We start from the raw sequence: 21,531 nt of genomic DNA, 5'->3' as shown, positions 1-21,531 counted from the left end.
GCATTGTATATATACTTAGTATAGCAGTACATTGCCGGCTCCTTGCTGTCCTCCCACTCTTGGTGACCCATATTAACAGATTCATTCTGAGGTTATACTTGTGAGTAATTTAAAAGAATTTATTTCAGTCTTGAGTTTTCTTGTACTGGGTTGAAATTCACCTGTCGCACCAACAATCTGCAAATTTTTAAAATGTTATGATTTTATTGACATATTTTGTCACAGCAACTTATACATTACAGCAGTTGTTAGGAAACTTTTCTCACTGTGACAGCTGCCTCGGGGTGTTGTTACCGGTCTCTGTCCACCATCATCCTCTGTTGCACCCAACAATGTAACACGACCTACCTGGGCCATAATATTCTGCTGTCAATCTCTGTGACTGTCACATCCCACTGACCGCCTCCCATCTAAGTCACTGACAGCTTTGCTTTGGAAAGAGTTTTTTTAGCTTCTAACTTCATGTCAAACTATTCCCGCTTTATTTCTGTCATAGCAGCTGTACCATTCATGTTTTCCAGTACTACACACACTGCTGAATTTGCTATATTCTCCTGAGCTGACTTCTGAAAGCAGGACTTGAAGTTTCCTTTACTCTTTGTTATTTTATCTAAACTTTCCCACTCGCGGAGCAGAACACATAGCTAATGATTATGCTAATGATCAAATCTCACCAACCCTCGCTCCCCAGATGAACAGGTGGCAGGTGGAAATGAGCAACTTCAACAGGTTTGTGCAGTTGAGAGAGTTTGACGAGTGCGACTTAGAACACTTGTACAAACAAGCTTCACAATAAAAAGTAGAAAAAAGAATGTTACGTCATGAAGGCCTTAAATTTGATCAATCAGTTAGTCAGTTAAAATAAGATGAATGGGCAACAATTTAGATGATTAATTGTGAAGTCTGTTACCAAGCAGAAACATAGTTCCAGCTTTTCAAATGTTATATTTTTCCATTTTTTTTCTATTTAACAAAAAATCTGATTATCACCACTTTCATTGTAATATTTGATACTGATTCTTAAAATGTCTGTGAAGACTCTTAGTTGTTGAATCGAAGGCAACTGGACTTGGCTGTAGATACTTGAAGACGTTAAGAAACAGGAGAGAACTGACTCCGGTTTCCCTCGATTCAAACTTTTTATAGATGAGTCTTAAGATGAAGATCAGTCTGTTAATCTTTGCCTTTCATACACTTTGTTGCCTATTTTAGTCTGCAATTTTCTAACAGGGAAATGGGTTTAAAATTGTTGCTTACTTGTGGAATAAAAAGAAATTCAAGTTCCCAGGATAAATTCTGAGAAGCACTCTTGTGTTTATATGTTTTTATGCAGTGCTGGTGTTTGTTTGATGTTAGTGTATCTGAAAGGATCAAATCAAAACAAATCAGATCAGGAGTTTCCTAATTAAAATTTAATGAAGTAGGAAAATTTGTACAACTATTCAGCCTTTTATATTTTGTAAATTGTACATTTGTGGGTTTTAGGTTGTCATTGTTAACTCTATTACTATTTTCTGATGTTTTTTACACTAAACAATTAATCAGAAACATATAAATAATAAACATAAATCAATAATAATAAAAAAAACATTTGTTAGTTGCAGCCATGAGGAACATAGAACATAAAACATATCACTCCTCCTCCACTATCTCTCTTACTCTCTCCACCCACCTGCCCCAGGCGTTATACAGCTGACCCGCCCCATCCTTCCTTTAAATCTTTTTTTTTTCTCATGCAACAACACTCCCACCCTCCTCCTATCTCCCTCCCCCTCAGGCACATCACAGGTAAAAGCGTTGGTTGGTTGCCTTTTTTTTCCTCCACATGTTCACTCCCTCACCTTCTCCTCGTCCATGCCCCTGTTTTGCCTTTCCTCCAGCTCCCTAATGCTCCTCCGTTCCACTCCTCTCACTCTCTTGTCCCCTCTTTTAATACCTCACACACCCTCGCACTCATCCTCAGGCATACATTACAACTAGTGGGGCACCCAGTACTCCGTCTTCTTTATTTATCCCTGCTGTGATTTATTCCCACTCTCTCTCCATCACTTTATCATTCAATTAAATCCTCTTTTGTCTACATTCACTTCATTCTCCACCCCTTCACAGCCTCACACGTGCACACACACACACACACACACACCTCTCCTCTCCACACCACAGCAGCATTCACCTGCGTTGTTTCCTCCACATACTTCTCCTCCCCTGACCTCTCCTCCACCCTCCATCCTCCTCCTTTGCTAGCATCTTGGTTTCCGGCTCTTTTGCCCTTCCCTGTGGATATGTCAGTGAGAGGTACTATTAGTCGTCTTTTTTTCCCCTCTCTTCTGCTTGTTCTATTTCTCTCTCTCTGTCTCTCTCATTCTCTCTCTTTCTCTCTATGAATACCGCACCACCACCACCACCATCACTGCCGCCGCCTCCTCCCCTCCACCCCGCTCCCCAGTTGATCCGGGCAGGTTGGCTTGCAGAGCCAGCGGACTGTGTAAGACAGAATAATTGGTTCACCATAAAATGTAAAAGTGTCATTTTGAACAATGAGGTATGGGGAAGTGGAACAAATTGGAGGCCGGATTCGGAACATGGGGGGGTGGGAAGGAAGGGTGCAGTGAGGAGAGTATGGGGGGAGTGAGGGGAGGAGGAGTGGGAGAGAAGGGAGGTTGTTCATTTGCATTGTGACACACAGCGGGAAATGAGACAGTAAGTAAGGAGAGTCCATTTGTTGTAATGTTGGAGTGGAGCTGAGGTCCCTTGTGATACAGCACCTGAGGAGCATACATTGTGTGTGTTTGTGTACAGCATGTACTTGTGTGTGTGTGTTTTATATTACCTTCCTGACTGCAACTAACATTTTTTTCATTGTCTTTCAATCCAGTTCCTCTCTTGATTTATTGATTAATTATTCAGTCAAAAACATGGCATGAAATAATGAAGAATGTCCTTCAAAGTTTCCCAAAGTTTCCCAAGAGTGGCATCTTCAAATATCTTGTCTCCTCACAGAGAATGGTGGCCATTTTTGCTCGAAAAAAAATACATGAAATTAATAATTGTTCAGATCAGAATAGTTGATTCTGACATTTTAAGACTGAAAACCTGCTTGAAATAGAAAAATCCATCATAACAGATCTTTTGTTGCCTTTCTTGTCAAAAAGATATTTTTGCTGCTATGAGTGGGGATCAGGTGCAGTACACTTCAGCATCAAACACTTGAGAGTGAGCTGGTGAACAACAAACTTTAATGCAAGAAATGACTAAATTATTAGCATTAGCCTTTTCACAACTTTCATTTGTCCATGCCAAAGCAATGCTTCTTCACTCTCAGATGTCAGAGCATCCTCAAATCCTTGAAAAGAAGAGCTTTAAAAATATCACTGCTTTCAGCTACAACTTTTACAAAACATATAAAGGCTTCTAAATGTCACCAATGATTGAATAGCAAACATCTTTCAAATCTCTCTGGGTTGACTTTTTATATCATCCTTAAATTAAATGGAAAACAGCAGCTGCATGGAAGGTAGAAAATCAATCCAAGAATTTATGGTGTGCTTTAGAAGCTGGCCAGCAGCAATGTAAAGTACATGCACAGCATGTACAGTATGCACAATTTGTTGCTAATGGGCTGCAACACGAATACCACTTGTATGGTCCTTTAGCAACAATGTGCTGCAGGCCTATTATACAGTAATGCTCCTGGACCCACATCCTGAAGTTTCCAAAGGTATCAAATATGTCAGTCTTAATAAGCAAAACATGTTGAAGACTATCCACAAGAATCCTGTGATTTTTTCCATTTGATCCAACAGTGCAGCAATAAAAATACATTGGTGTTGGAACAAGCAGATACAGAACAGATACATGATAATGTCCTACAGTGTGGAAGGAATTTAAAGGCACTTTATATTACAGTTTAAAGCACTATGTGATAACTAAGATCAGACTTTGTAGTTACAGTTAATTACAGTTTTTATGATATTCAACAGTAAACAAGCCTGGAGGTTTCAGATCATCCATTGGTCAGAAAATGTTGGAAGAATGGCTCAAATGTTCATTTCTGTCTGTGGAAATAGTTGTTTGAAAAAAAGAAATCCCCTCTCAGTTATTACACGTCATATTTCTTAATCATAGTTCATAGTTGTCATGGAAACGGATATGTTTACATGTAAATATTTGTACTTTTTGGATGAACAAAGAAAACTCCATTCACTAATGAAGACTATGTGATCCAGTTAGGGGGGTCTGTTCATTAAAAACACATCACTTTCAATTATGCCACAGTACTGTTTTTTACTCTGTGAGTCAGAACAGCCAGTTCAGTTAAGCTAAATTCTTTGTGCGGAACCTTTACATATAAATGAAATGTCTGTCACATTCAAGCCCATGCCAAATGAGTTCACACAATACCTATCAGTGCCAGGTAAATCTCTCTGTATTCCGCAGTATACCGCTGTTTTAAATCTGGTGTCTGTGGCAACATTCTCGGGCCATTCTTGGGCCAGCAATGACTGGTTTGTCAGAGCTGAAGAGGGGAGCAACCTTAGTGACAGAGATGGGGTAAACTACAAGAACTAGCAGCATGGCAGAGCGGAAAAACTTAGGATTTGTCCAAAAAAAGTTTCTGATGCTCCGGGATATGCAAGGACAAACATTGTAATTATTGTCATTGCCAGAAGGGGGAGACAAAAGTTCTGCAGTGCAGGTTTACGCTTAAAAACTTTTACATTTTCAAACGTAACACCAAGTCATCACATAGAACCTTAATGTTATTATCAAGATTATTTTTTGATACTGTAAAGTTAGACGTGCGGTAGTGAGCCTGACTGTGTAGATTAGAAGGTTAGGGAATAAATCTCGTTAGAAGACATTAAAACAAATGAACTAATGTTAATGTACAGTCTATGTTAGAATATGCAGTAAGCTATTAACAGTTTCCCTTACATGTATCTTGGCTCTCAGTAAGTCCAATCAATATAACACAATATCTCTCTCAAGAGCACTCAATCTCAAGAATATCACGTTATGAAGGATATGAATGGTTGCACAGCGTGTGCATTACGTTAAGGTCAACGACTGTCTCAAGCAGCTCTACACAACTCAGAAGTGGAAGATGAATCCAGAAAATGAGAAGATAGAGAAAGGAAGTGGCAGAATGAAGAGATGAAAAAAGAGGGGCGAAAGAGGCGGAGAAGGGAGGAGGGGTAAAGAGGGAGAGCAATGACGCTTCTTTGTCCTCTACTCTTTGTCGCTTACACCTCTTGGTTTTTCATGGACCATAATAACTCACGCCGCACCAGTCAACCCCCACCTGCAGTTTGCTCCAGTGTGTGTGTCCGTATGTGTGTCTTTATCTGCATGTGTGTGTGAGTCAGTGCAGTTACTGCATGTGTGTCAGTCCAGCTCTAAGTGCATGGATGTATGAATTCTGTGTATGACATGTATTTCTGAAAGAGGGTATTTGGATGGGTCTGACATATGCAAGAGTGTGTGTGTGTGTGTGTGTGTGGAAGGGAGAGAGATGGAGAGAAAGAGAGCATGCTGGGTAGGAGGTCAGCTCCATGGTGCATTCCTTCACACCCCATCAGCATCTGGATGGGAGGAGGAGGGGAGGGAAGAATGGATGGAAGGAGGGAAGGGTGTCTCAGTGGGGTTGGGGAGGAGCTCTCTCCTCTCTCCCTCTCGCTCTCAATTTCTCTCTTTCTTTCTTTCCCCTCACCCCCCCACCCCCCACCCCAGAGAAAAAAGATGAGGGGAGATGTTGGAAGGAGGTGGGGAAGGGGGCACGAGCGTCTGCCACGAGTTTAGCCCCTCGCCCACTACATTAAATGTACGGGGTTACCTTGGCAACGGGAACGCCGCCATGGCAACACATGTAGTATAAGGCAGGTGCTGTCGCACTGTGAAGCCATTTGTTGAGAGAGAGAGAAAGAGAGAGAGAGAGAGGGGGAGACAGCGCAGGGATGGGAAGAGAGACAGAAAGAAAGAGTGAGACAAGGGAGAGCGAGCGGGGTAGAGGGAGAGGGGGGAGAATGAGATGGGCGGGGGGTGGGGTGGTAGGGAAAACAGACAGGCTGTTAGCGCAGGAAAAATATGTTATCGCCGTGGCAACGCAATGTGGCAACTCTCCATGGCAACAGCAGGTGGCTCAGGGCTGAAATTTGCGTTCTGCTCTTGCTTTTTCGTGATGCTGTGTGTGTGTGTGTGTGTGTGTGTGTGTGTGTGAGTCCATCTTTTCCCTGCATCTGGTGAGGTGAGAGCTACATCACAAGTGCAGACGTCCAAATCCTCTCATTCAGCAGCTTAGCAGAACATAAAACAGGACTCATATTACAAAGGAAACTCTCCTGATGAGTGGAAACGAGTGGGTTGCTTTTTCAGAGTTCACAGCATCCCTGGGTGTTTTCTGTCCTGTTTGTGTGTGCGTGCCTCTGTGTGTGTGTGTGTGTGTGTGTGTATGACCAAGATGTATGTTGTCAGCCACACACCGACTGTGTTTGAGAACAGCCTGTCTAACCACTGAGAGGAAAAGAAAGGAGCAGTCAGACGTGTCGTCTAATGGGGAACTAAAGACCACTCAACCTGGGAAAGCTCTTACATCCTCTTGCTCTCCATCCACATCCCTCCATCTTTCTCCTTCTGTCTTAAAATTATGGATTCACCAGCAGAACTGTATCTCTTGTCTGCTTGTGTGTGTGTGTGTGAGTGAAGATGTCTCTGTCTATGTGAGAAATGGCGTCATTACTTCCCTCATTAGTGGTGCAATGATCACCTAAACTGAGTCCCCGGCTTTGTGTGTTCTTCCTCTGTGTGTGTGTGTGTGTGTGTGTGTTCTTACAGCATTAGTGTAAGTGTGTGTTGTATTGTGTCACACTGTATGCAGGTCTGTCTTAAACATGCCTGCGACATGGGCATGTTAAATGTGTGTGCGCTGATGAGGTTTTTTTTTTTTTTTTTAAACGTGTGTGAATGGACCAGTGGCGGGCGGTGGGGGGTTGTCATGAGAAATTACCCCCATGGACTACAGCGGCGAGGCTGTAATTCTCTGAGGTAATCACAGGGAATAATGGCAACAGTGGGACACCCGGGAATCTAATCACTATAATCAGAAGCACTGGCTTATGGGCTCAAATTCCTGCCTTGCTATCTGCCTCGTGATGAAGCCCGCTGGGCTGGTTGGCTGCTGCAACATGATCAAATGATTGACCAGTTTTCTCTTTCTCTTGCTCTCTCTCACCCCATCCCTCCTTCCTTTTCCCTTTTTAGTCCTCCATTGTGGTCGGGGAGTCCCCTCTTCAGAAAGAACGGAGGAGTTCTCCTACAAGGTACCGTTTCACCCCTGCAAGTCTTGTACTATGTGTGTTGTTTGTTATCTGTTTCTTTCTTTCTCTCTCTTTTCTCTCTGTCTCACCCTCTTCCTCAGCGGCCCTCCTGCCCCAACTCCCCACCCCCCCACCCTCTACGGATGTGCCAACTCCAATCATCTCAATTCCAAATCCCTCTTTTTAGAAGCGCACCTTGAGAATACCGAGTGCTGAGTTCTGACACTTGGCTCTTCGCCAGAGGAGGAATGCTTTTTCTACGGAGGCGTATTTGAAAGTTACAAAAAAAAGGAGTGATAGAGACACAGCAAGTGAGAGAGAGAGAAAGAGAGAAAGAAAGGGGAGAGAAAATCTCAGCTTCATATCAGAGACTAGGGAGCAATCCCCCTGCCTCCTTTCCTCACTTCCTCACTCAACACAGTCTCACTCTTTTATTCTTATACACCTTTTCCCAGTATTTCCCAGTACTCCTCTCCTTCTCTCTTCCTCTCCCCCTCTTCCTCTCCCTCTACCCCTCCCCGACCTCCTCCCTGGTGACTGGACAGCAGTTTAAATGGACATTCAATCCCAATCAGGGAGCACTCCGGGAGCTCGCTGGGCTGCCGAGTCCTAAATGGAGGGGGAAATGGATACATTAGGCGTCTGCGGCGCGCCCTCCATTGCCGCTGATAATGGAGTAGTAATGGTCAAGGAGCCGAGGTTGGAGTGAGTGTCTGAAAACCTGGTCTCCCTCTAGACACACACAATCTGAGAGTGATGTGTCTGCTGCTGGACAGAGAGATAGATAGATAGACAGGGAGGGAGACAGTCAGGAAGGCCGACTCCAAGTGCACATGTGACAGGGTGAGACAGGAAAAGAGAAACTTTTTAAATGTGTAATGTGTTTTTGAAGGCAGAGAGGGTGCAGAATGGCCAGGCATGATATTCGGAGGCAGCGGGGAGAAAGAAAGTTGTGGCAGACAGCCAGAGGCAAAGACAAGGAAAAAGAGAGGTGGGGGGTGGTGGTGGCGGGGGGCTGCCAGGGAGAGTGAGTTTGGGGCTGTTAGTGCCCTCTGTTATTACTTCCATCTCCCATTCCCAGAGCTTTCAGAGCTGCTCCGCTCTGAGCTGATGTGGGCTGAAATCTGCCTCTCCCTGTGGCCCAGCACTGGCTCAGGATGAACACAAGGACAATGGCTGGCAGCCGTGTCCTTAACCCAACCCATCACCCCACCTCCACAACCCCCAAAGTTCATCATTCAGTGGCTCCAAATTATAGAGGTTCTCTTCAGCCAAAGTGTTTTTTATTTTATTTAAATAGTTAGGTTACCTGCAATCATTTAAAAAGGAATCTATTTTCAGTTGTATTCATTTGGAGCCAGTTCCGAGGCTTTATTAAGCTGTCAGCTGCAAAGGAAGTGTGTATCCAAGCCAACCGAAAAATTGACCAGCTCTTAAATGTTTAATTGCAATGTATTTGTTTTTGGGGTTGTTTTTATTTTATTTTTTATTTTTTATTGCAGCTACAGACAGCTAGAAAGCAGCAGTATAACTTTGAGTATTTCATTTTACTCTCCTTCGTATTTGTCCTCATTACCTTTCATTGGGATGTGTTGTACTTTTTGCTCCACTGCATATATTTGACAGCTACAATTGCTACTTTGCAGATTCAGATTTAAAAAACGTATAATCAGCCTATAGAACATAATGCATGATACAATAACTTAACCTACCTGACAGTATATAAAACTGTTAATATTAGCTCTATGTCAACCAACAGCAGAATGCTGCTTGCATGTTAATGCATCAATATTAACAATCTACTTTTACAAAATACAGTGATGTAACACTAACAGGATCCATTCTGCCCATATGATTACTCCCATTATTTTTGATACTTATATATATATATATATATATATATATATATATATATATATATAGATATATATGTATATTTTACTGATCAGACATTTTGCTGATCAAAAATCTTTACATGAGTTGTGGTGGTAGAAGTATCCTGATCCTTTATTAAAATAGAAGTAGTAATGTTGCAACACAAACACACTCCATTTCCAGTAAAGGTCCTGCATTCAAAAATTTATTTGAAGAATAGCCCCTTTCAGTGTGTTATCATGTTATGACAGTGCTGTGTTTTTTTTTGATATACTACTAGGATGTTTAATAATACATATGTAAGATTTTATTGTATCTTCCAATCATATCTTCCATAATTTCATTTATACTGATGGTACATTATATTTGAAACTTATGTAAAATCTTAATCTGCAGAAGAAGAAGTTAATTTAGTGGGGTAAAAAGTACAATATTTCTGTATATAATGCAGTTGAGTATAAGTATAAAGTAGCATAAAATGGAAGTAATCAAGTTGCTTGCCACCACTGTACTTTTGAAATGTTAAATGTAAGATTTTTACTCGTCATGCAGTGATTTTACATTGTGATGCTGCTATTTGTACTTATGTAAAGGATCTGAATATTTTTTTATTACTGTACAAGGGGAAGACAAAACAATGAAAACGTACTGTCACTATGTGTCACTAATGCAAATACTCCTCTGAGAGTCTGCCAGCGTTCACACTCTACTTTAAACTGCATGCTTTACCTTTTAATTAAAATTTGAATTTTAAAAGTGTGTGACCCTGATGACATCATCAGGGTTATTTTTTGAGGCTTTACGATGCTCCATCCAGCCAGAGAAGATATTATACAGCTGTTTTCACAGGCTGAGTGAGAACTCCTCATGCTGACAGGGGCTCAGTGGAATGCCTCTTTAAGCTTTCAAAGTAATATTAGACTCTGTCCCAAATCATCTTTGCCCAGATAGCAGAGAAAGAGGGATAAACTTGAAAATTCAGGTGAATGGCATCAAATAACAGTAATCCAAAAGTTACACCTCAGCAGCAATGTATAGGAGTATAGGTGTCTAGCTTATTCTGCTGTTGAGTATTGATATGCTTGATATGATCCATGTTTGCAGCAGTGTTTAAAAGGCTTATTAAGTTACAGTAATGAAGTGTTGCATTAATTCTGTCTCCCCCCCTGTAAGTCATAGCACATGTCAGCCAGCCACTTAAACACTCAGCTGGAGTGTCAGATAGACAAGCCAGTTAGCCATCCAGTTAAACTGCCAGCAACTTCAGCCCACCAGCAATCCAGCCAGTCAGTCAGACAACATTAGTATGCATCCTGCCCTCAGACTCTGTACACAGTTTAACACACGGCAGCCAAGCAGGCCAGTAGACAGGAGGGATTGGGGGGGGGGGTGTTTTGACTGAGCGAGAGGCCACTTTCAAATGGTTACGTTCTCAAGGTCTGCTGGAAATGACCTTTGAACCTTTGGACTGCGTGTGTGTGCGAGAGTTCAGCGAGCATGTGCGTGTTTGTGCGTGCTCGGGTGCCTGTCTGCTCCCGCTCCTCTGCCGGCCGTGCGGAGACTGCAGCCTGCAGGGCCATGTGGAACTCATTTAACAGGAGAGCAGAGGAGGCTGAGTGCGTATTCGGCACATGAGAGCAGGAGAGGGGAGGGAGGCTGAGGGCTTTCTCTTGCCCTGGAAAACAGGCAGGCAGGGAGGCAGGCGAAGACGTAGGAAGCAGACAGAAAAGACAGAGCAGCTGACCAGACATAGGAAAAAAGACAGACTAGAGGATATTTTCTCTCCAGGAAAAAAAGGCAGAGATGCAGACAGATACCTCTTCTGTATTTACATTTTTTTTCCTCAGCGTGTCCTGCTTTCTGCTACCAAGCCGAGTGTTTTTTTTTGTTTTTTTTTGTTATTGCTTTGAGCTTGTAAAATGTATTGCTCAACTCAATCTCAATCCCAGTGAGTAGAGGACGGGCTTTGGGAGAGCTGCTTGCTCTTTCCCAGCTTAGTTTGTCACCTCATCTCCTCAGCATATGTCCCAGGCTTTTTACCTGCAGAGACAGCATGCATGCTCAGTCGGAGATGTGAGTCACCACTATACATAGAATGACAGCAAGACTGGAAGAGAGAGAAAGAAATCAACAAGAGAGGACGGAATTAGAAAGACAAAGAGAAGCGTTTGCTGAGAAATTCAAACAGCAAAGGAGATAAAGATACAGAACACACACATGAGTCATATATGCTCATGCTAGGGAGGTGTGTGTGTGTGTGTATCTAGGGTAAACATTGGTGGTCAGGAGTGTGCGGTTAAGCTATGAGAGGCCATGTCAAACAGAGCTTGGTATTTCCTTTCCCCTTTTTCTCTTTCTCTCTCTCTCTCTCTCCCTCTCCTTCTATCACTTTCTCTGCTGATGCATGATCTACCACTCTGTGGCATGTGGAAGGGGAGCCGTTGCTATGGCAACCCAAAGCCTGACTGGAGCGAGAGGTGGGGAGGGAGGGGTGGGTGCATGTCAACCCGGGGAGACCTAATGCACTGCCCACACACACACACACACACGCACGACCATGCAGCGAGTGATCAAGATTACAAAAGAGACTCTGTGCAGGGACTTACTTATAAGGTTATGGAGAGCAGAGCTGGAGATATCAGGGGCAGAGCCACACTAACTGGAGTCAATAAGATTACTGTGGACACAGCTGGCCAGGGAAAGGCTACAGAAACACACCAACAATGACAAACGACAAACACATCTATCATAATTCATCTCTGTGTGTTATAGCATGAACCAGATATACGTTGTGGGATTGTTTTCTGGGAGGGGGGGTTTCTCATGACAACTTGTATGTTTTAATGAGCCTGTGGTTTCTGGAGCAAATTAGATTTCTCCTCATAGCATCGATCATAAATTTACTGTACTGGCTAAGATTTAAAACCACCCCAAAAAACACCAAAAGCCTCAGCTACAGTATATTGATGCTGCGGCAAAACGCTTGTAGCGTTTGCACCTTAACAAATGCTTCTGCAGCAGACAAAGCAAACAGCAGGTCATCATTTGTGAAATGCAAACTGACCCTAGAGATGAAAATGACAGCTGTTTTAGTGAACTGGGATGGCTGTGGTGAGCAGCCAGCCCTGAGTAATGAGAGCTGTTGGCTGACATGTACACACACACTCTACTCTTCTCTTCTCTTCTCTTCTCTTCTCTTCTCTTCTCTTCTCTTCTCTTCTCTTCTCTTCCGCAACTCAGATAATACAAATATAGATATGAATTTAGTGCTCTTGCAGTGTTGAAAGCATATACATAGCCTTCTGTTCTGGCCTGTCACGGTCTACTCAGTATTTGTGAAAATAGTCAGGTCTTTCCCCAAGTAGGAAAACAGAGACAGTTTGACCTTGATGGAAAGTCTGAAGCTCCATGAGAAACAAATTTTTATTTGGAGGCTCTGGATGTTTGTTTTAATTCTAAAGTGGTTTTTATCCTGAGCCACTGTTGGTTCTGAACCAGGAAATGTTCCAGTGTCTCCCTTGACACACTGGAAACTGAACCATCTTTAATAAAATCTCTGTCAAGTAGGTTAATTTTATGTCTTGATGGCGTCGCAGATTTATTTCTTTTTTCTGTTAGTCTACAACCACATTCATAATGGTAAAAGGAAAACTTATTCAGAAAAAAAAGATATTGTGGGAAATGTGCCTATTCACTTTATAGCTGAGAAGTAGATGAGAAGATTGATACCTCACCTGTCACGTCCATGAGAGAGTAGCCAGTTAGCTAAGTATAAAAAGTGGAGATAGGGAAACAGCTGGCTAGGCTTTGTCTGAAGGTAACAAAATCCACCAATTAGCACCTCTAAAGCTCACTAATTAACTTGTTACATCTGGTTTGTGTAAAAGTTGTACAAACAACTTGTTGTGCCCCTGTTTCCAGTCTTTATGTTAAGCTAAGCTAACCAGGTGCTAGCTTTAGCTGCATATCTAGCATACAGAGAGTGGGATCAATTTTCTCATCTAGCATAATTCTCATTAGCATATTCCCCCAAAATGTATAATATTACTTAACTGCAGATGTATTAAAAATCAAAAACTGAATATGACTACACCTGCACTGACAGTGATGGCAGCTTTAAGCCTTGCGTCTACCAGCTGTCAGGTTGGATCAGGAGCATTGGTAACCTGTGATCTGCAGCTCTCCCTGTAGATTTTCAAATGGTTTCAAGTGCAGGCTTTGGGTGGGCCACTCAAGGACGTTCAGGGATTTGTTCCAAAGCCAGTCTATTATCCTGGAAGTGTGGTTCAGGGTGTTGTGTTGCTGAAGGGTGAATGGTTGCCTCAGTCTGTAGTGTTTTCTTCGAGGACTTGTCTGTATTTGGCTCCATTTTTATGATGGTGCCAACATCGTGTTTCAGTGTACACACCAGGTGATAGCCAGGTGATAAGCAGCACCTGGTTATTGCCAGTTGAAATGCCTGGCTTTCAGGCCTGAGAATTAAATTTTTGTCTCATTAGATCAGTGAATGCACTATTTGGTAAACTCCAGGTGGGCTTGCCATATGCCTGTTTATTCAGAGGAGTAAAATGGCACTTAAATGGAGTGCTGTGGAGACAGTTGGCAGGTTCTCTAGTTTCTTTGAAACATGGTTAACCATGGACTCCTCCCTGACCAAGGCCCCTCCTGTCTGGTTACTGTTGACTGGAGCCATGGTAGGTCCAAACTTCTTCCATCTAATGATGGACTCTGTGTGCTCTTGGAAACTTTGAATTGTAACATTTTTTTCTGCACCCTTGTCGACATCTGCATCCTCCCGTCTCAGAGGTCGACTAAGGATTCCTTGAAGTTTTTTATCACAATGAATACAGATCTGAGAATTCCTAAACAACCCCCAGTTCACCTTGAAGTCAAAGTGATGTAAGTGGAGGTTAAAGGAAATGATGCATCTCTAGATGAATAGTGGATGAATATTTTCATCAATGATTAATTGTTTGAGTAATTTTTTTTAGCAAAATGCCAAAATGACTCCAGTTCCAGCATCTCTCATAAATATTGTTGTTTTTTTTAGTCCTCTAAGTTATTTAACTGAATATTTTGGGGTTTCAGACACTTGGTAAGAAAAAAACAACCTATTTGTAAATGCCAACATGGGCTTTTGGAAATTGTGATGTGCATATTTAGCTGTTTTCTGACATTTTCTGGATGATTAATAGGCAAAATAACTCCTACATCTAGCCCTACATCTAAGAGTAGCAAACCTGCTGAAAGCGTCCTATGGTTATATATATAAATATATAAAACAAACCAAAGCCTTGTTTGCTTTGTTAATTTGTAGTATTGTATGAACATTGTCTTAAAAAATACATTTAAAGAGTTTTTAACTAAGTTTTAAAACACGACAAATGTGTCAACACTCTCAAATGTGAAAGTCTGTGGTATCACACTTTAAGTTCCTGCCGCCTGCTGTTCAGCCCACAGCATCAGACAGGCTGGATTTAGCCGAGCCCAGCGGTCGTTGGTAATTGAATGACTTGCAGCTGCCTTAACTCATTTATGACGCTTTCCCGCTCAATTTAACCTTGCCTTGCTCATCAATATTGCCCTGTTGGCCTCCTCAGACAGCCCATGAATGCTCATTGAGCTGCTCCCAGGTCTTATTGAGGTCCAGACAGGTTTTGGAGAAGCTTCCTGTGTGTTTCCATTCAGTCCTCAGAATTAACTTTGAAATAACATGGCGTGGATCTGCGTTTACATCTTATATAAGTCCCTACCTTCTGCTTTCTCTTCTAGTTCCGCGTGGTGTGATCCAAAATGGCGCCCGTGTCAGGAGCCAGGCCCTCTTCCCTGTGATCAGACCCCTACCTGTAAGCCCTGTGGGGAGCAGAACCTCGGCCATAAGGTGGGTAAACTTTGCTGCCGTTGCCCTCAACCATATAATTAATGTCAGGGCTTTCCCAGCTCAAATGCGTTCCCTCACAGACATACACAGACACGCCCTCAACCACATGCACACATACAGTAGCCTCAGAGTAAACACACACACAAAAAAACACACACACCTACACAAACCAGACCTCGCACTGAAATTTTCCACTGATAGTTTACATAATTACATCTTTATTGTGTTCAAAAGTCAGAGGCATTCACACGCTCCCCACTGTGCAGAACATTTTATCCAGGTGTGTTTATATAACGGTCTCTCTCACACACACACACACACACACACACACACATACACACACACAAACAGGTTTATTAGTGGGAGAGGCCTCATGATTCAAAAAACATTTGGAGCATGCATGGACATGCACATCCATCATAAGAGCAAGAGTATGAGTGTGATGGTCTGCACCACATAATGAATTAAACATACCCAAAGGCTCACTAAAGGTATGCAGTGAATATTTGATCACTGTAAGGGGTGCATGTTTTTCTTATAAGATATTAATATGCTAACCCTCAATCCCATTCTGAAGGGAGAAAATGTCCGGGGGACAGGGCACGCTGTTGAAGCTCTTTTTGATTTATTGGTTGTCTGAACACACCCCTGTCCTTTAATGCCATACGGAGAAAAGTGTCTCCTGACTAACAGAGCAAAATTTGTGTTCCAATGTATAAGCTGACGTATGGTGGACAGTGGTTAAATGGCTTCGCTGCAGAATTGTCACTCTGTGGTGTTCTGACTTTAGAGCTTGCAAGGTCCTTTATGTGCTGAGCACAACCTTAGGGAGCATGAGAGCTGCTCAAAATGTTCTGTATCATTTGAAAAATGCATAGGTGGCAATCTGAAAATGAGTCTGCTCATTTCTAAAGGAGAAGCTGACTCTCTTTTGGAGATACAGGGTTTTATCCTGACCTGAGAAATATGCACATTAGGCCCAAGGGGGCTATTTGAGGGTGATAGATTATCAACTGAACTTTTTTTTGCGTTCCAGCCAAATGCAGAACAAACTGGAGCAGCTTGAGTAGAGTGAGGAGTATACAGGCAGGCAGGCCACCTGGCTGGCAGCGTGACAGCAGGAGTAACAATATTCTCTCCCGCTCTGTGTCCTTGCTTCATACAGATCATCCCTGGGAGATTATCTAAGCCGGGGACAGGACAGCCCATCCCGCTACTCTCCACCGCCCTGCAGTGAGGACCTCCAGGATGACCACACTTACAGCACAGCCAAATCTCCCAGCAGGCTGTGCTCCTCCCAGGTCGCAGCCCCTTCCTCCCCCCTGGACGACGACGACATCATCGCCGTGGAGATCCAATCAGACGTCAAACCTGAGCCCCGGGAGATCCCTCTGGATTCTCACGTCACCACTGCCGCCGCTACCTACATTTCCCAGCAGGCCCTGCGCGGACAGAGACGTAGCTCGGGGGCGGGAGCTGGGACTCTGGCAGGAAGCAGTTTGCCCTGGACCAAAAACCGAGCGAGGGGCATTAGCGACACACTGCCGCTGAAGAAGCGGCGTGCGGCGGCGGTGGAGAAGCCGCCGGAGAGCGACGACGAGGAGATGAAGGAGGCGGCAGGGTCGCTGCTCCACCTGGCGGGGGTCAGAGCCTGCCTCAACAACATCACAAACCGCACCGCCAAGGGCCAGAAGGAGCAGAAAGACGCCCTGAGAAACTAAGATACACACATAGAACAAGTACATAGTCATACACACACACAGACAGTATACGGTTCAAAGCACGCACACACACAAAAACACACACACATACAATACACAAATAGGTCAACAGGTAATGTTACTACAGCATTAGTCTCAACGGACACTTCTCATCTCCCTCTATCTATCTGCAGGGCATTAGGTGAATCCTACTTATTTGTGGCAATATCAAAAATCTATGTTTTCCTACATGTTCAGCAACACTAACATCAATGGGTATTTCTCATGTGTCTTTGTTGTTTTTGTTGTTTAAAAGGGGATGAAAGCCATAAAAAAGCATGTTTTGTCACTAATTTGGACAAGTCGAACACGACTAAACTGAATCACATTGAGGAGCGTACAGTAAATGAGCAGAAGATGGCTGTTTGTCTTACCTGTTTGTTTCTATGTGAATCTGTAGCAATCTTGCAGTGGTGCCAGCACAGACGGCAGAGCCGACGAGACAGGCCTATTTAACAAGACTTAGAGCTCTCTCTCGGCCGCTCACTGGCATCACTCTCCTATATCCACGAGCACAAATGTGAGACTGTGCCAAAGATAAGCGACCAGGTTGCTTCATGTAGCCGATACGACAGCTGACAAAAAAAAGAAGAAGGCATAGTAGTAAAGAGCTAGAGAGAATGACCTTAAGTGTCAAAATAATTGTAAAACCCAATGTGATATATATTCATGCACTTAAGATTATTTTACGCCACTTATAATAAAAGCATCATGGGTAAAGACATGGTTTATTTCAAGAGCACTCATAGTATTTAAGAATAGATATATTAAAATAAAAAAAATGGTCATGTTTATCACCATAGAGATGGATAGTGTGCCGGGTCTGAGGCAATATCTCCTTCATTTTGTTGTTGTTGTTGCATAATGTAAACGTCCCTAAAACTTCCCCAGTACTTCTGTCCATAGGCGTAGACACCTGGTATAGATATCGTAGCTACCAGTAGCTACCACACCTTCCTATTCATTTGACAATGTCAAAGAACTATATACATAAACTGTGGGTTTAGATTTCTGTTTGTGTCTGTTTACCCTCACTCTACCCTCATAAAGATATAAGCAATTTGTCCCGTGTGGACAACTCTGTAAAAAGGTTAGAAAATATTTTATTTTTTTCCTTTCTTAATTGAAGCAATTTGACCTGCAGGACTTTCTCAGTTATATTGCATGGGTGCTTGTAAATAAGATAAAAAGCAAATCTTTTTTATTCAAAGATCATGTAAGATAAACAATGTATTTAGCATGAAGCATGACTTATTTTCATATAAACCTTGATCCTAGAGGAAAGAAAAAAAGTTTTGCCGCCAATTCTTATACCCGTGATTATATTGGACTTTTTTTTTTTCTTTGAATCTTTTGGGTTCTTTTTTTTTTTTTTTTGAGCGGGCTTTCAAAGACACGTCTTCAGGGAGGAACGTGGGGGATCACTCTGCAATTAAGAGGCCCGAGGGTGCCACCTCTGGGCTTCGGGTTCAGGCTATGTAGGCCAGCAGAATCACCTCTTAGGGGTGGGCTTCCGACTTCTTCTGCCTGTACAGTGATTTTTAGGTGTTCAGTGTTAACCCCAGTGTTATTTCAGAACACGTCTGTAGAGTGTGTGAGTTTGTGTGCCCAGGAACACACACCCTTTAACATTGTGCCTGCCTGCCTGCCTGCCCTCAGTACCTCTGTTGTCATGTCTCTGACATGTTTTGACAGAACGTTACCTGTCTTTATTTATAACAGTATTGTTTTTATTTCCTTTCTCTCCTGTGTGTAAATGTACATGTGTCTTTATTTTCCATCAGCATTGTTCAGTGTAAATGTATGGATCCGACGGGCATGGGAAATTTTGTAGGTGTCCTGAAAGAACCTCAAATCTCCAAAAAGGCTACTTGGGAGTTGAATTGAAAAGAAAGAGGAATGTTGAAAATGGCATAATTGAAACAAAAATGTTTTCTAATTTACATATACCCCTTTGATTAAAGGTATTACTTGCCTTTGTGGATGTTAAGCTAGCATACACTCTATCACATATTTAACTCAAGAGCCCAGTCTGGAGATCAGAGGTTGATTTTTCTTTATATTTTGCCACTCTACAACGTATATGTGTATCTCACTTAAAACTGACATTGACTTGATTGAAATTCGCCAAGGGCAGTCGTGAGCTTTGACATCAGAAGTGATATAGATACAGCACTGCCATTATTCAGCATGCTTTTGCTATAACAGTGAATTAAAGTATTCATTTTCCCTCACTTGCAGAGATGCAGTGCGTATATAAAATAAGCAGCTACGTAGGAGAAAACATAGGCTGGGTTTGGTTGTTGTAGCAGAGTCACAAAGGTTTTGTTTAAGCTGAATAGACACTGAGTGACTGTCAGCGAGCCAAGCAGGCAAACAAATGCATGTCCCATCCACTGGTACGGTCTTTTGCCACCTGTAGCATGCATCACTGGCTTTGCATTTTGTATGGTATCCATGCCGGCATATAAAAAAGGCTAGAATGAGACACTGTCAGTGTTCCTGTTGTGTGCCATCCGTCTCTTGTCTGATATCTGTCTGAGTGCTCCCACAGCCCAGGTCAAGCACTCTGCTGTATTTGCAGCAACAATCCACTGTTGTGGTGACTAATAACGTGTTCAGTTGGCAAGAGGCATGTCGAGGGGAGAATGTGTTACTTTAGCAACCACCTTTTTTCCTCTGACTCACTCGGTGATGAACTCCTGACCCTACGAGTCCTGGAAAAACAGAGCAACACATAAGATATATATCTGGGACATTTTAAAGCAAAGGAAAAACAGTATACTTCACTGCCTGAAAAGCCCCTAAAACAAGTGTTTCTTTCACACCTGCCAAACATACAGTGAAACGCTCTAAAAGTTATAGTTGCCATTTTTTATTTGTTGATGTTTTTATGCGCATTTTCATTTTCTGTTTTGTTTTCTCTCTGACAAAAATTATCTACAATACTGCCATTATTTCCGGTGACTGTCTGAGCTGAGTATTGGAAAGCCATAGGTTAGAGATGTCAAAATGCAAAACTGTTATTGATCTGTGAGATGTGATGCAGAGTACGCCCAGGTGTTGGTTTTTTCAGTAAATGTTCAATTCCTCTCCTTATTGTGCAATCATATTGCCAAAGAATGATTTCAAGACCTATTTCATCACTACATGTAAATATCAACGTTGTCCAATACCGTGGCAAAAAATATATAAATGTTGTTTTATTTTGTTTTCCATTTTCTGAAAAACTACAATGATGTTTATGTGATGTATTGTCTTCCAGTTGGTTGCAATAATAAAAAATACAAGTTGCAGAAGATTAGTTTGGTTGTTCTGTTCTGACGGGCTTGGATCAAACAAGAAAATAAATAGTGACGAATGGTGCCAAAGTCAGTGGTAGATACAGAGTCTGTATTAATGACAGTGCTACTGGTTGGCAGTTCATATTGCCCAACGAAAGCACTATAGGATTTGATCAAATTTAACCATTTTCCTGTAAGTTAAATATAGCAAAGCCTTACAAGAAAGCATATCACCCTCCCTCACCCCCTCCTTTAATCACCATTTCAACATGCAATACACACTAACTACCATTTACTGGTAAAGTGCTAGCTTTGGGAGGCTGGAGACTTTTTGATTTGCTCTCAAGACTGACCCCAATAATTAACCTCACATATTCCCATCAACAAGGGTCTTATCATAACCATGCCTCTTCCGCCAGTTAATTATTCATTTACTTCCTCTAATCATTTAAGTTCAATACTTCTGATTAAAGTCAAACTCAGCTCCCCCCTTCAGGGAAAGAAGTAAAAGAGTTAAGTGCACCAAAGAGTTCCTCAATGTCTTATCAATCTGAGTGGTGCCATTTTAGAGCCGTGTGGCAGTGGAAGCCCATTCATAATTGAAGCCGAGACAGGCTTAATCTCGAGCCAGTGCCTCCCTGTGCAGCACGCTCCCACCACCAACACAACTGGAGCTAGCAGCTCCTCTGTTGCTATGCAACTACAGCAAAGAAAGAAAGGGGGGGGGGGGGGGGGAGAAAAAAGTGTGCCTTCTGTAGATCTTTAGAGGGCATCATGCTACTCAGTAACAGACAGAGACTCAAAGGTAAAGACAACAAGCTTTATGTTTGATCACATCTCATAGTCTGAGGAGCACCAACTAGACAGAAGTCTCCAGTCATCTTTTACACATCACTTTTTTCCCAGAGAAATAGATTACAAGTTGACATAAAAGCATATCTTCATCAGTGTCAGGTGGGCCTTTCATTTCATCAAAAAAAAATAAATGTAATGACATCAACTGTTGTGACATTCCATCGGAAAGGAAGCACACTGATGTGTTAAGTGGATTGATGTACATAGAGCTGTGTGTTCCCTGGTCTATATCATCCATATCCTCAGAATGACCAGCGAGGCAAGTTTCCATGGAGACAGAAGTGGAGGTAACATTCTCTTGTCAGTTCTCATTTATTGCAAAGCTTTATTGTTTTTGGAAAATTTCCCCCTGGTAGTCAGGGCAGATGTGTTTTGGATTAAGCAGACAAGACCTATAGACATGGCTCATCTAAAAAAAAAATCACTTAAATCCCCCTTTATTGAATTTCATGTAAAATAGTTGCATGCTGCACAAAGTGAATGGATTTTGTGTGTGTGTGTGTATGTGTATATGTGTGTGTGTGTGTGTGTCATGAAATTGGAAAAGGAGAGCTCCTTTTCTA

At 42.4% G+C, this 21,531-nt stretch overlaps 1 protein-coding gene across 1 annotated transcript in view; it reads left to right on the top strand.

The window, feature by feature from the left end:
• Positions 1–20,130, top strand: part of ches1 (checkpoint suppressor 1) — a 56,940-nt gene extending 36,810 nt beyond the window's left edge. The window contains exons 4-6 of the mRNA XM_018694753.2: positions 7,258–7,316; positions 14,961–15,069; positions 16,235–20,130. Of these exons, the coding sequence (XP_018550269.1) occupies positions 7,258–7,316; positions 14,961–15,069; positions 16,235–16,790 (724 nt within the window). The 3' untranslated portion in view covers positions 16,791–20,130. The remainder of the gene's footprint in view (positions 1–7,257; positions 7,317–14,960; positions 15,070–16,234) is intronic.
• The last annotated feature ends 1,401 nt before the right edge of the window (positions 20,131–21,531 follow it).

The sequence above is a fragment of the Lates calcarifer genome, linkage group LG7_1 (assembly GCF_001640805.2).
Source record: "Lates calcarifer isolate ASB-BC8 linkage group LG7_1, TLL_Latcal_v3, whole genome shotgun sequence".
Lineage (NCBI taxonomy): Eukaryota > Metazoa > Chordata > Actinopteri > Centropomidae > Lates > Lates calcarifer.
This window is presented reverse-complemented; position numbering and strand designations above follow the sequence as displayed.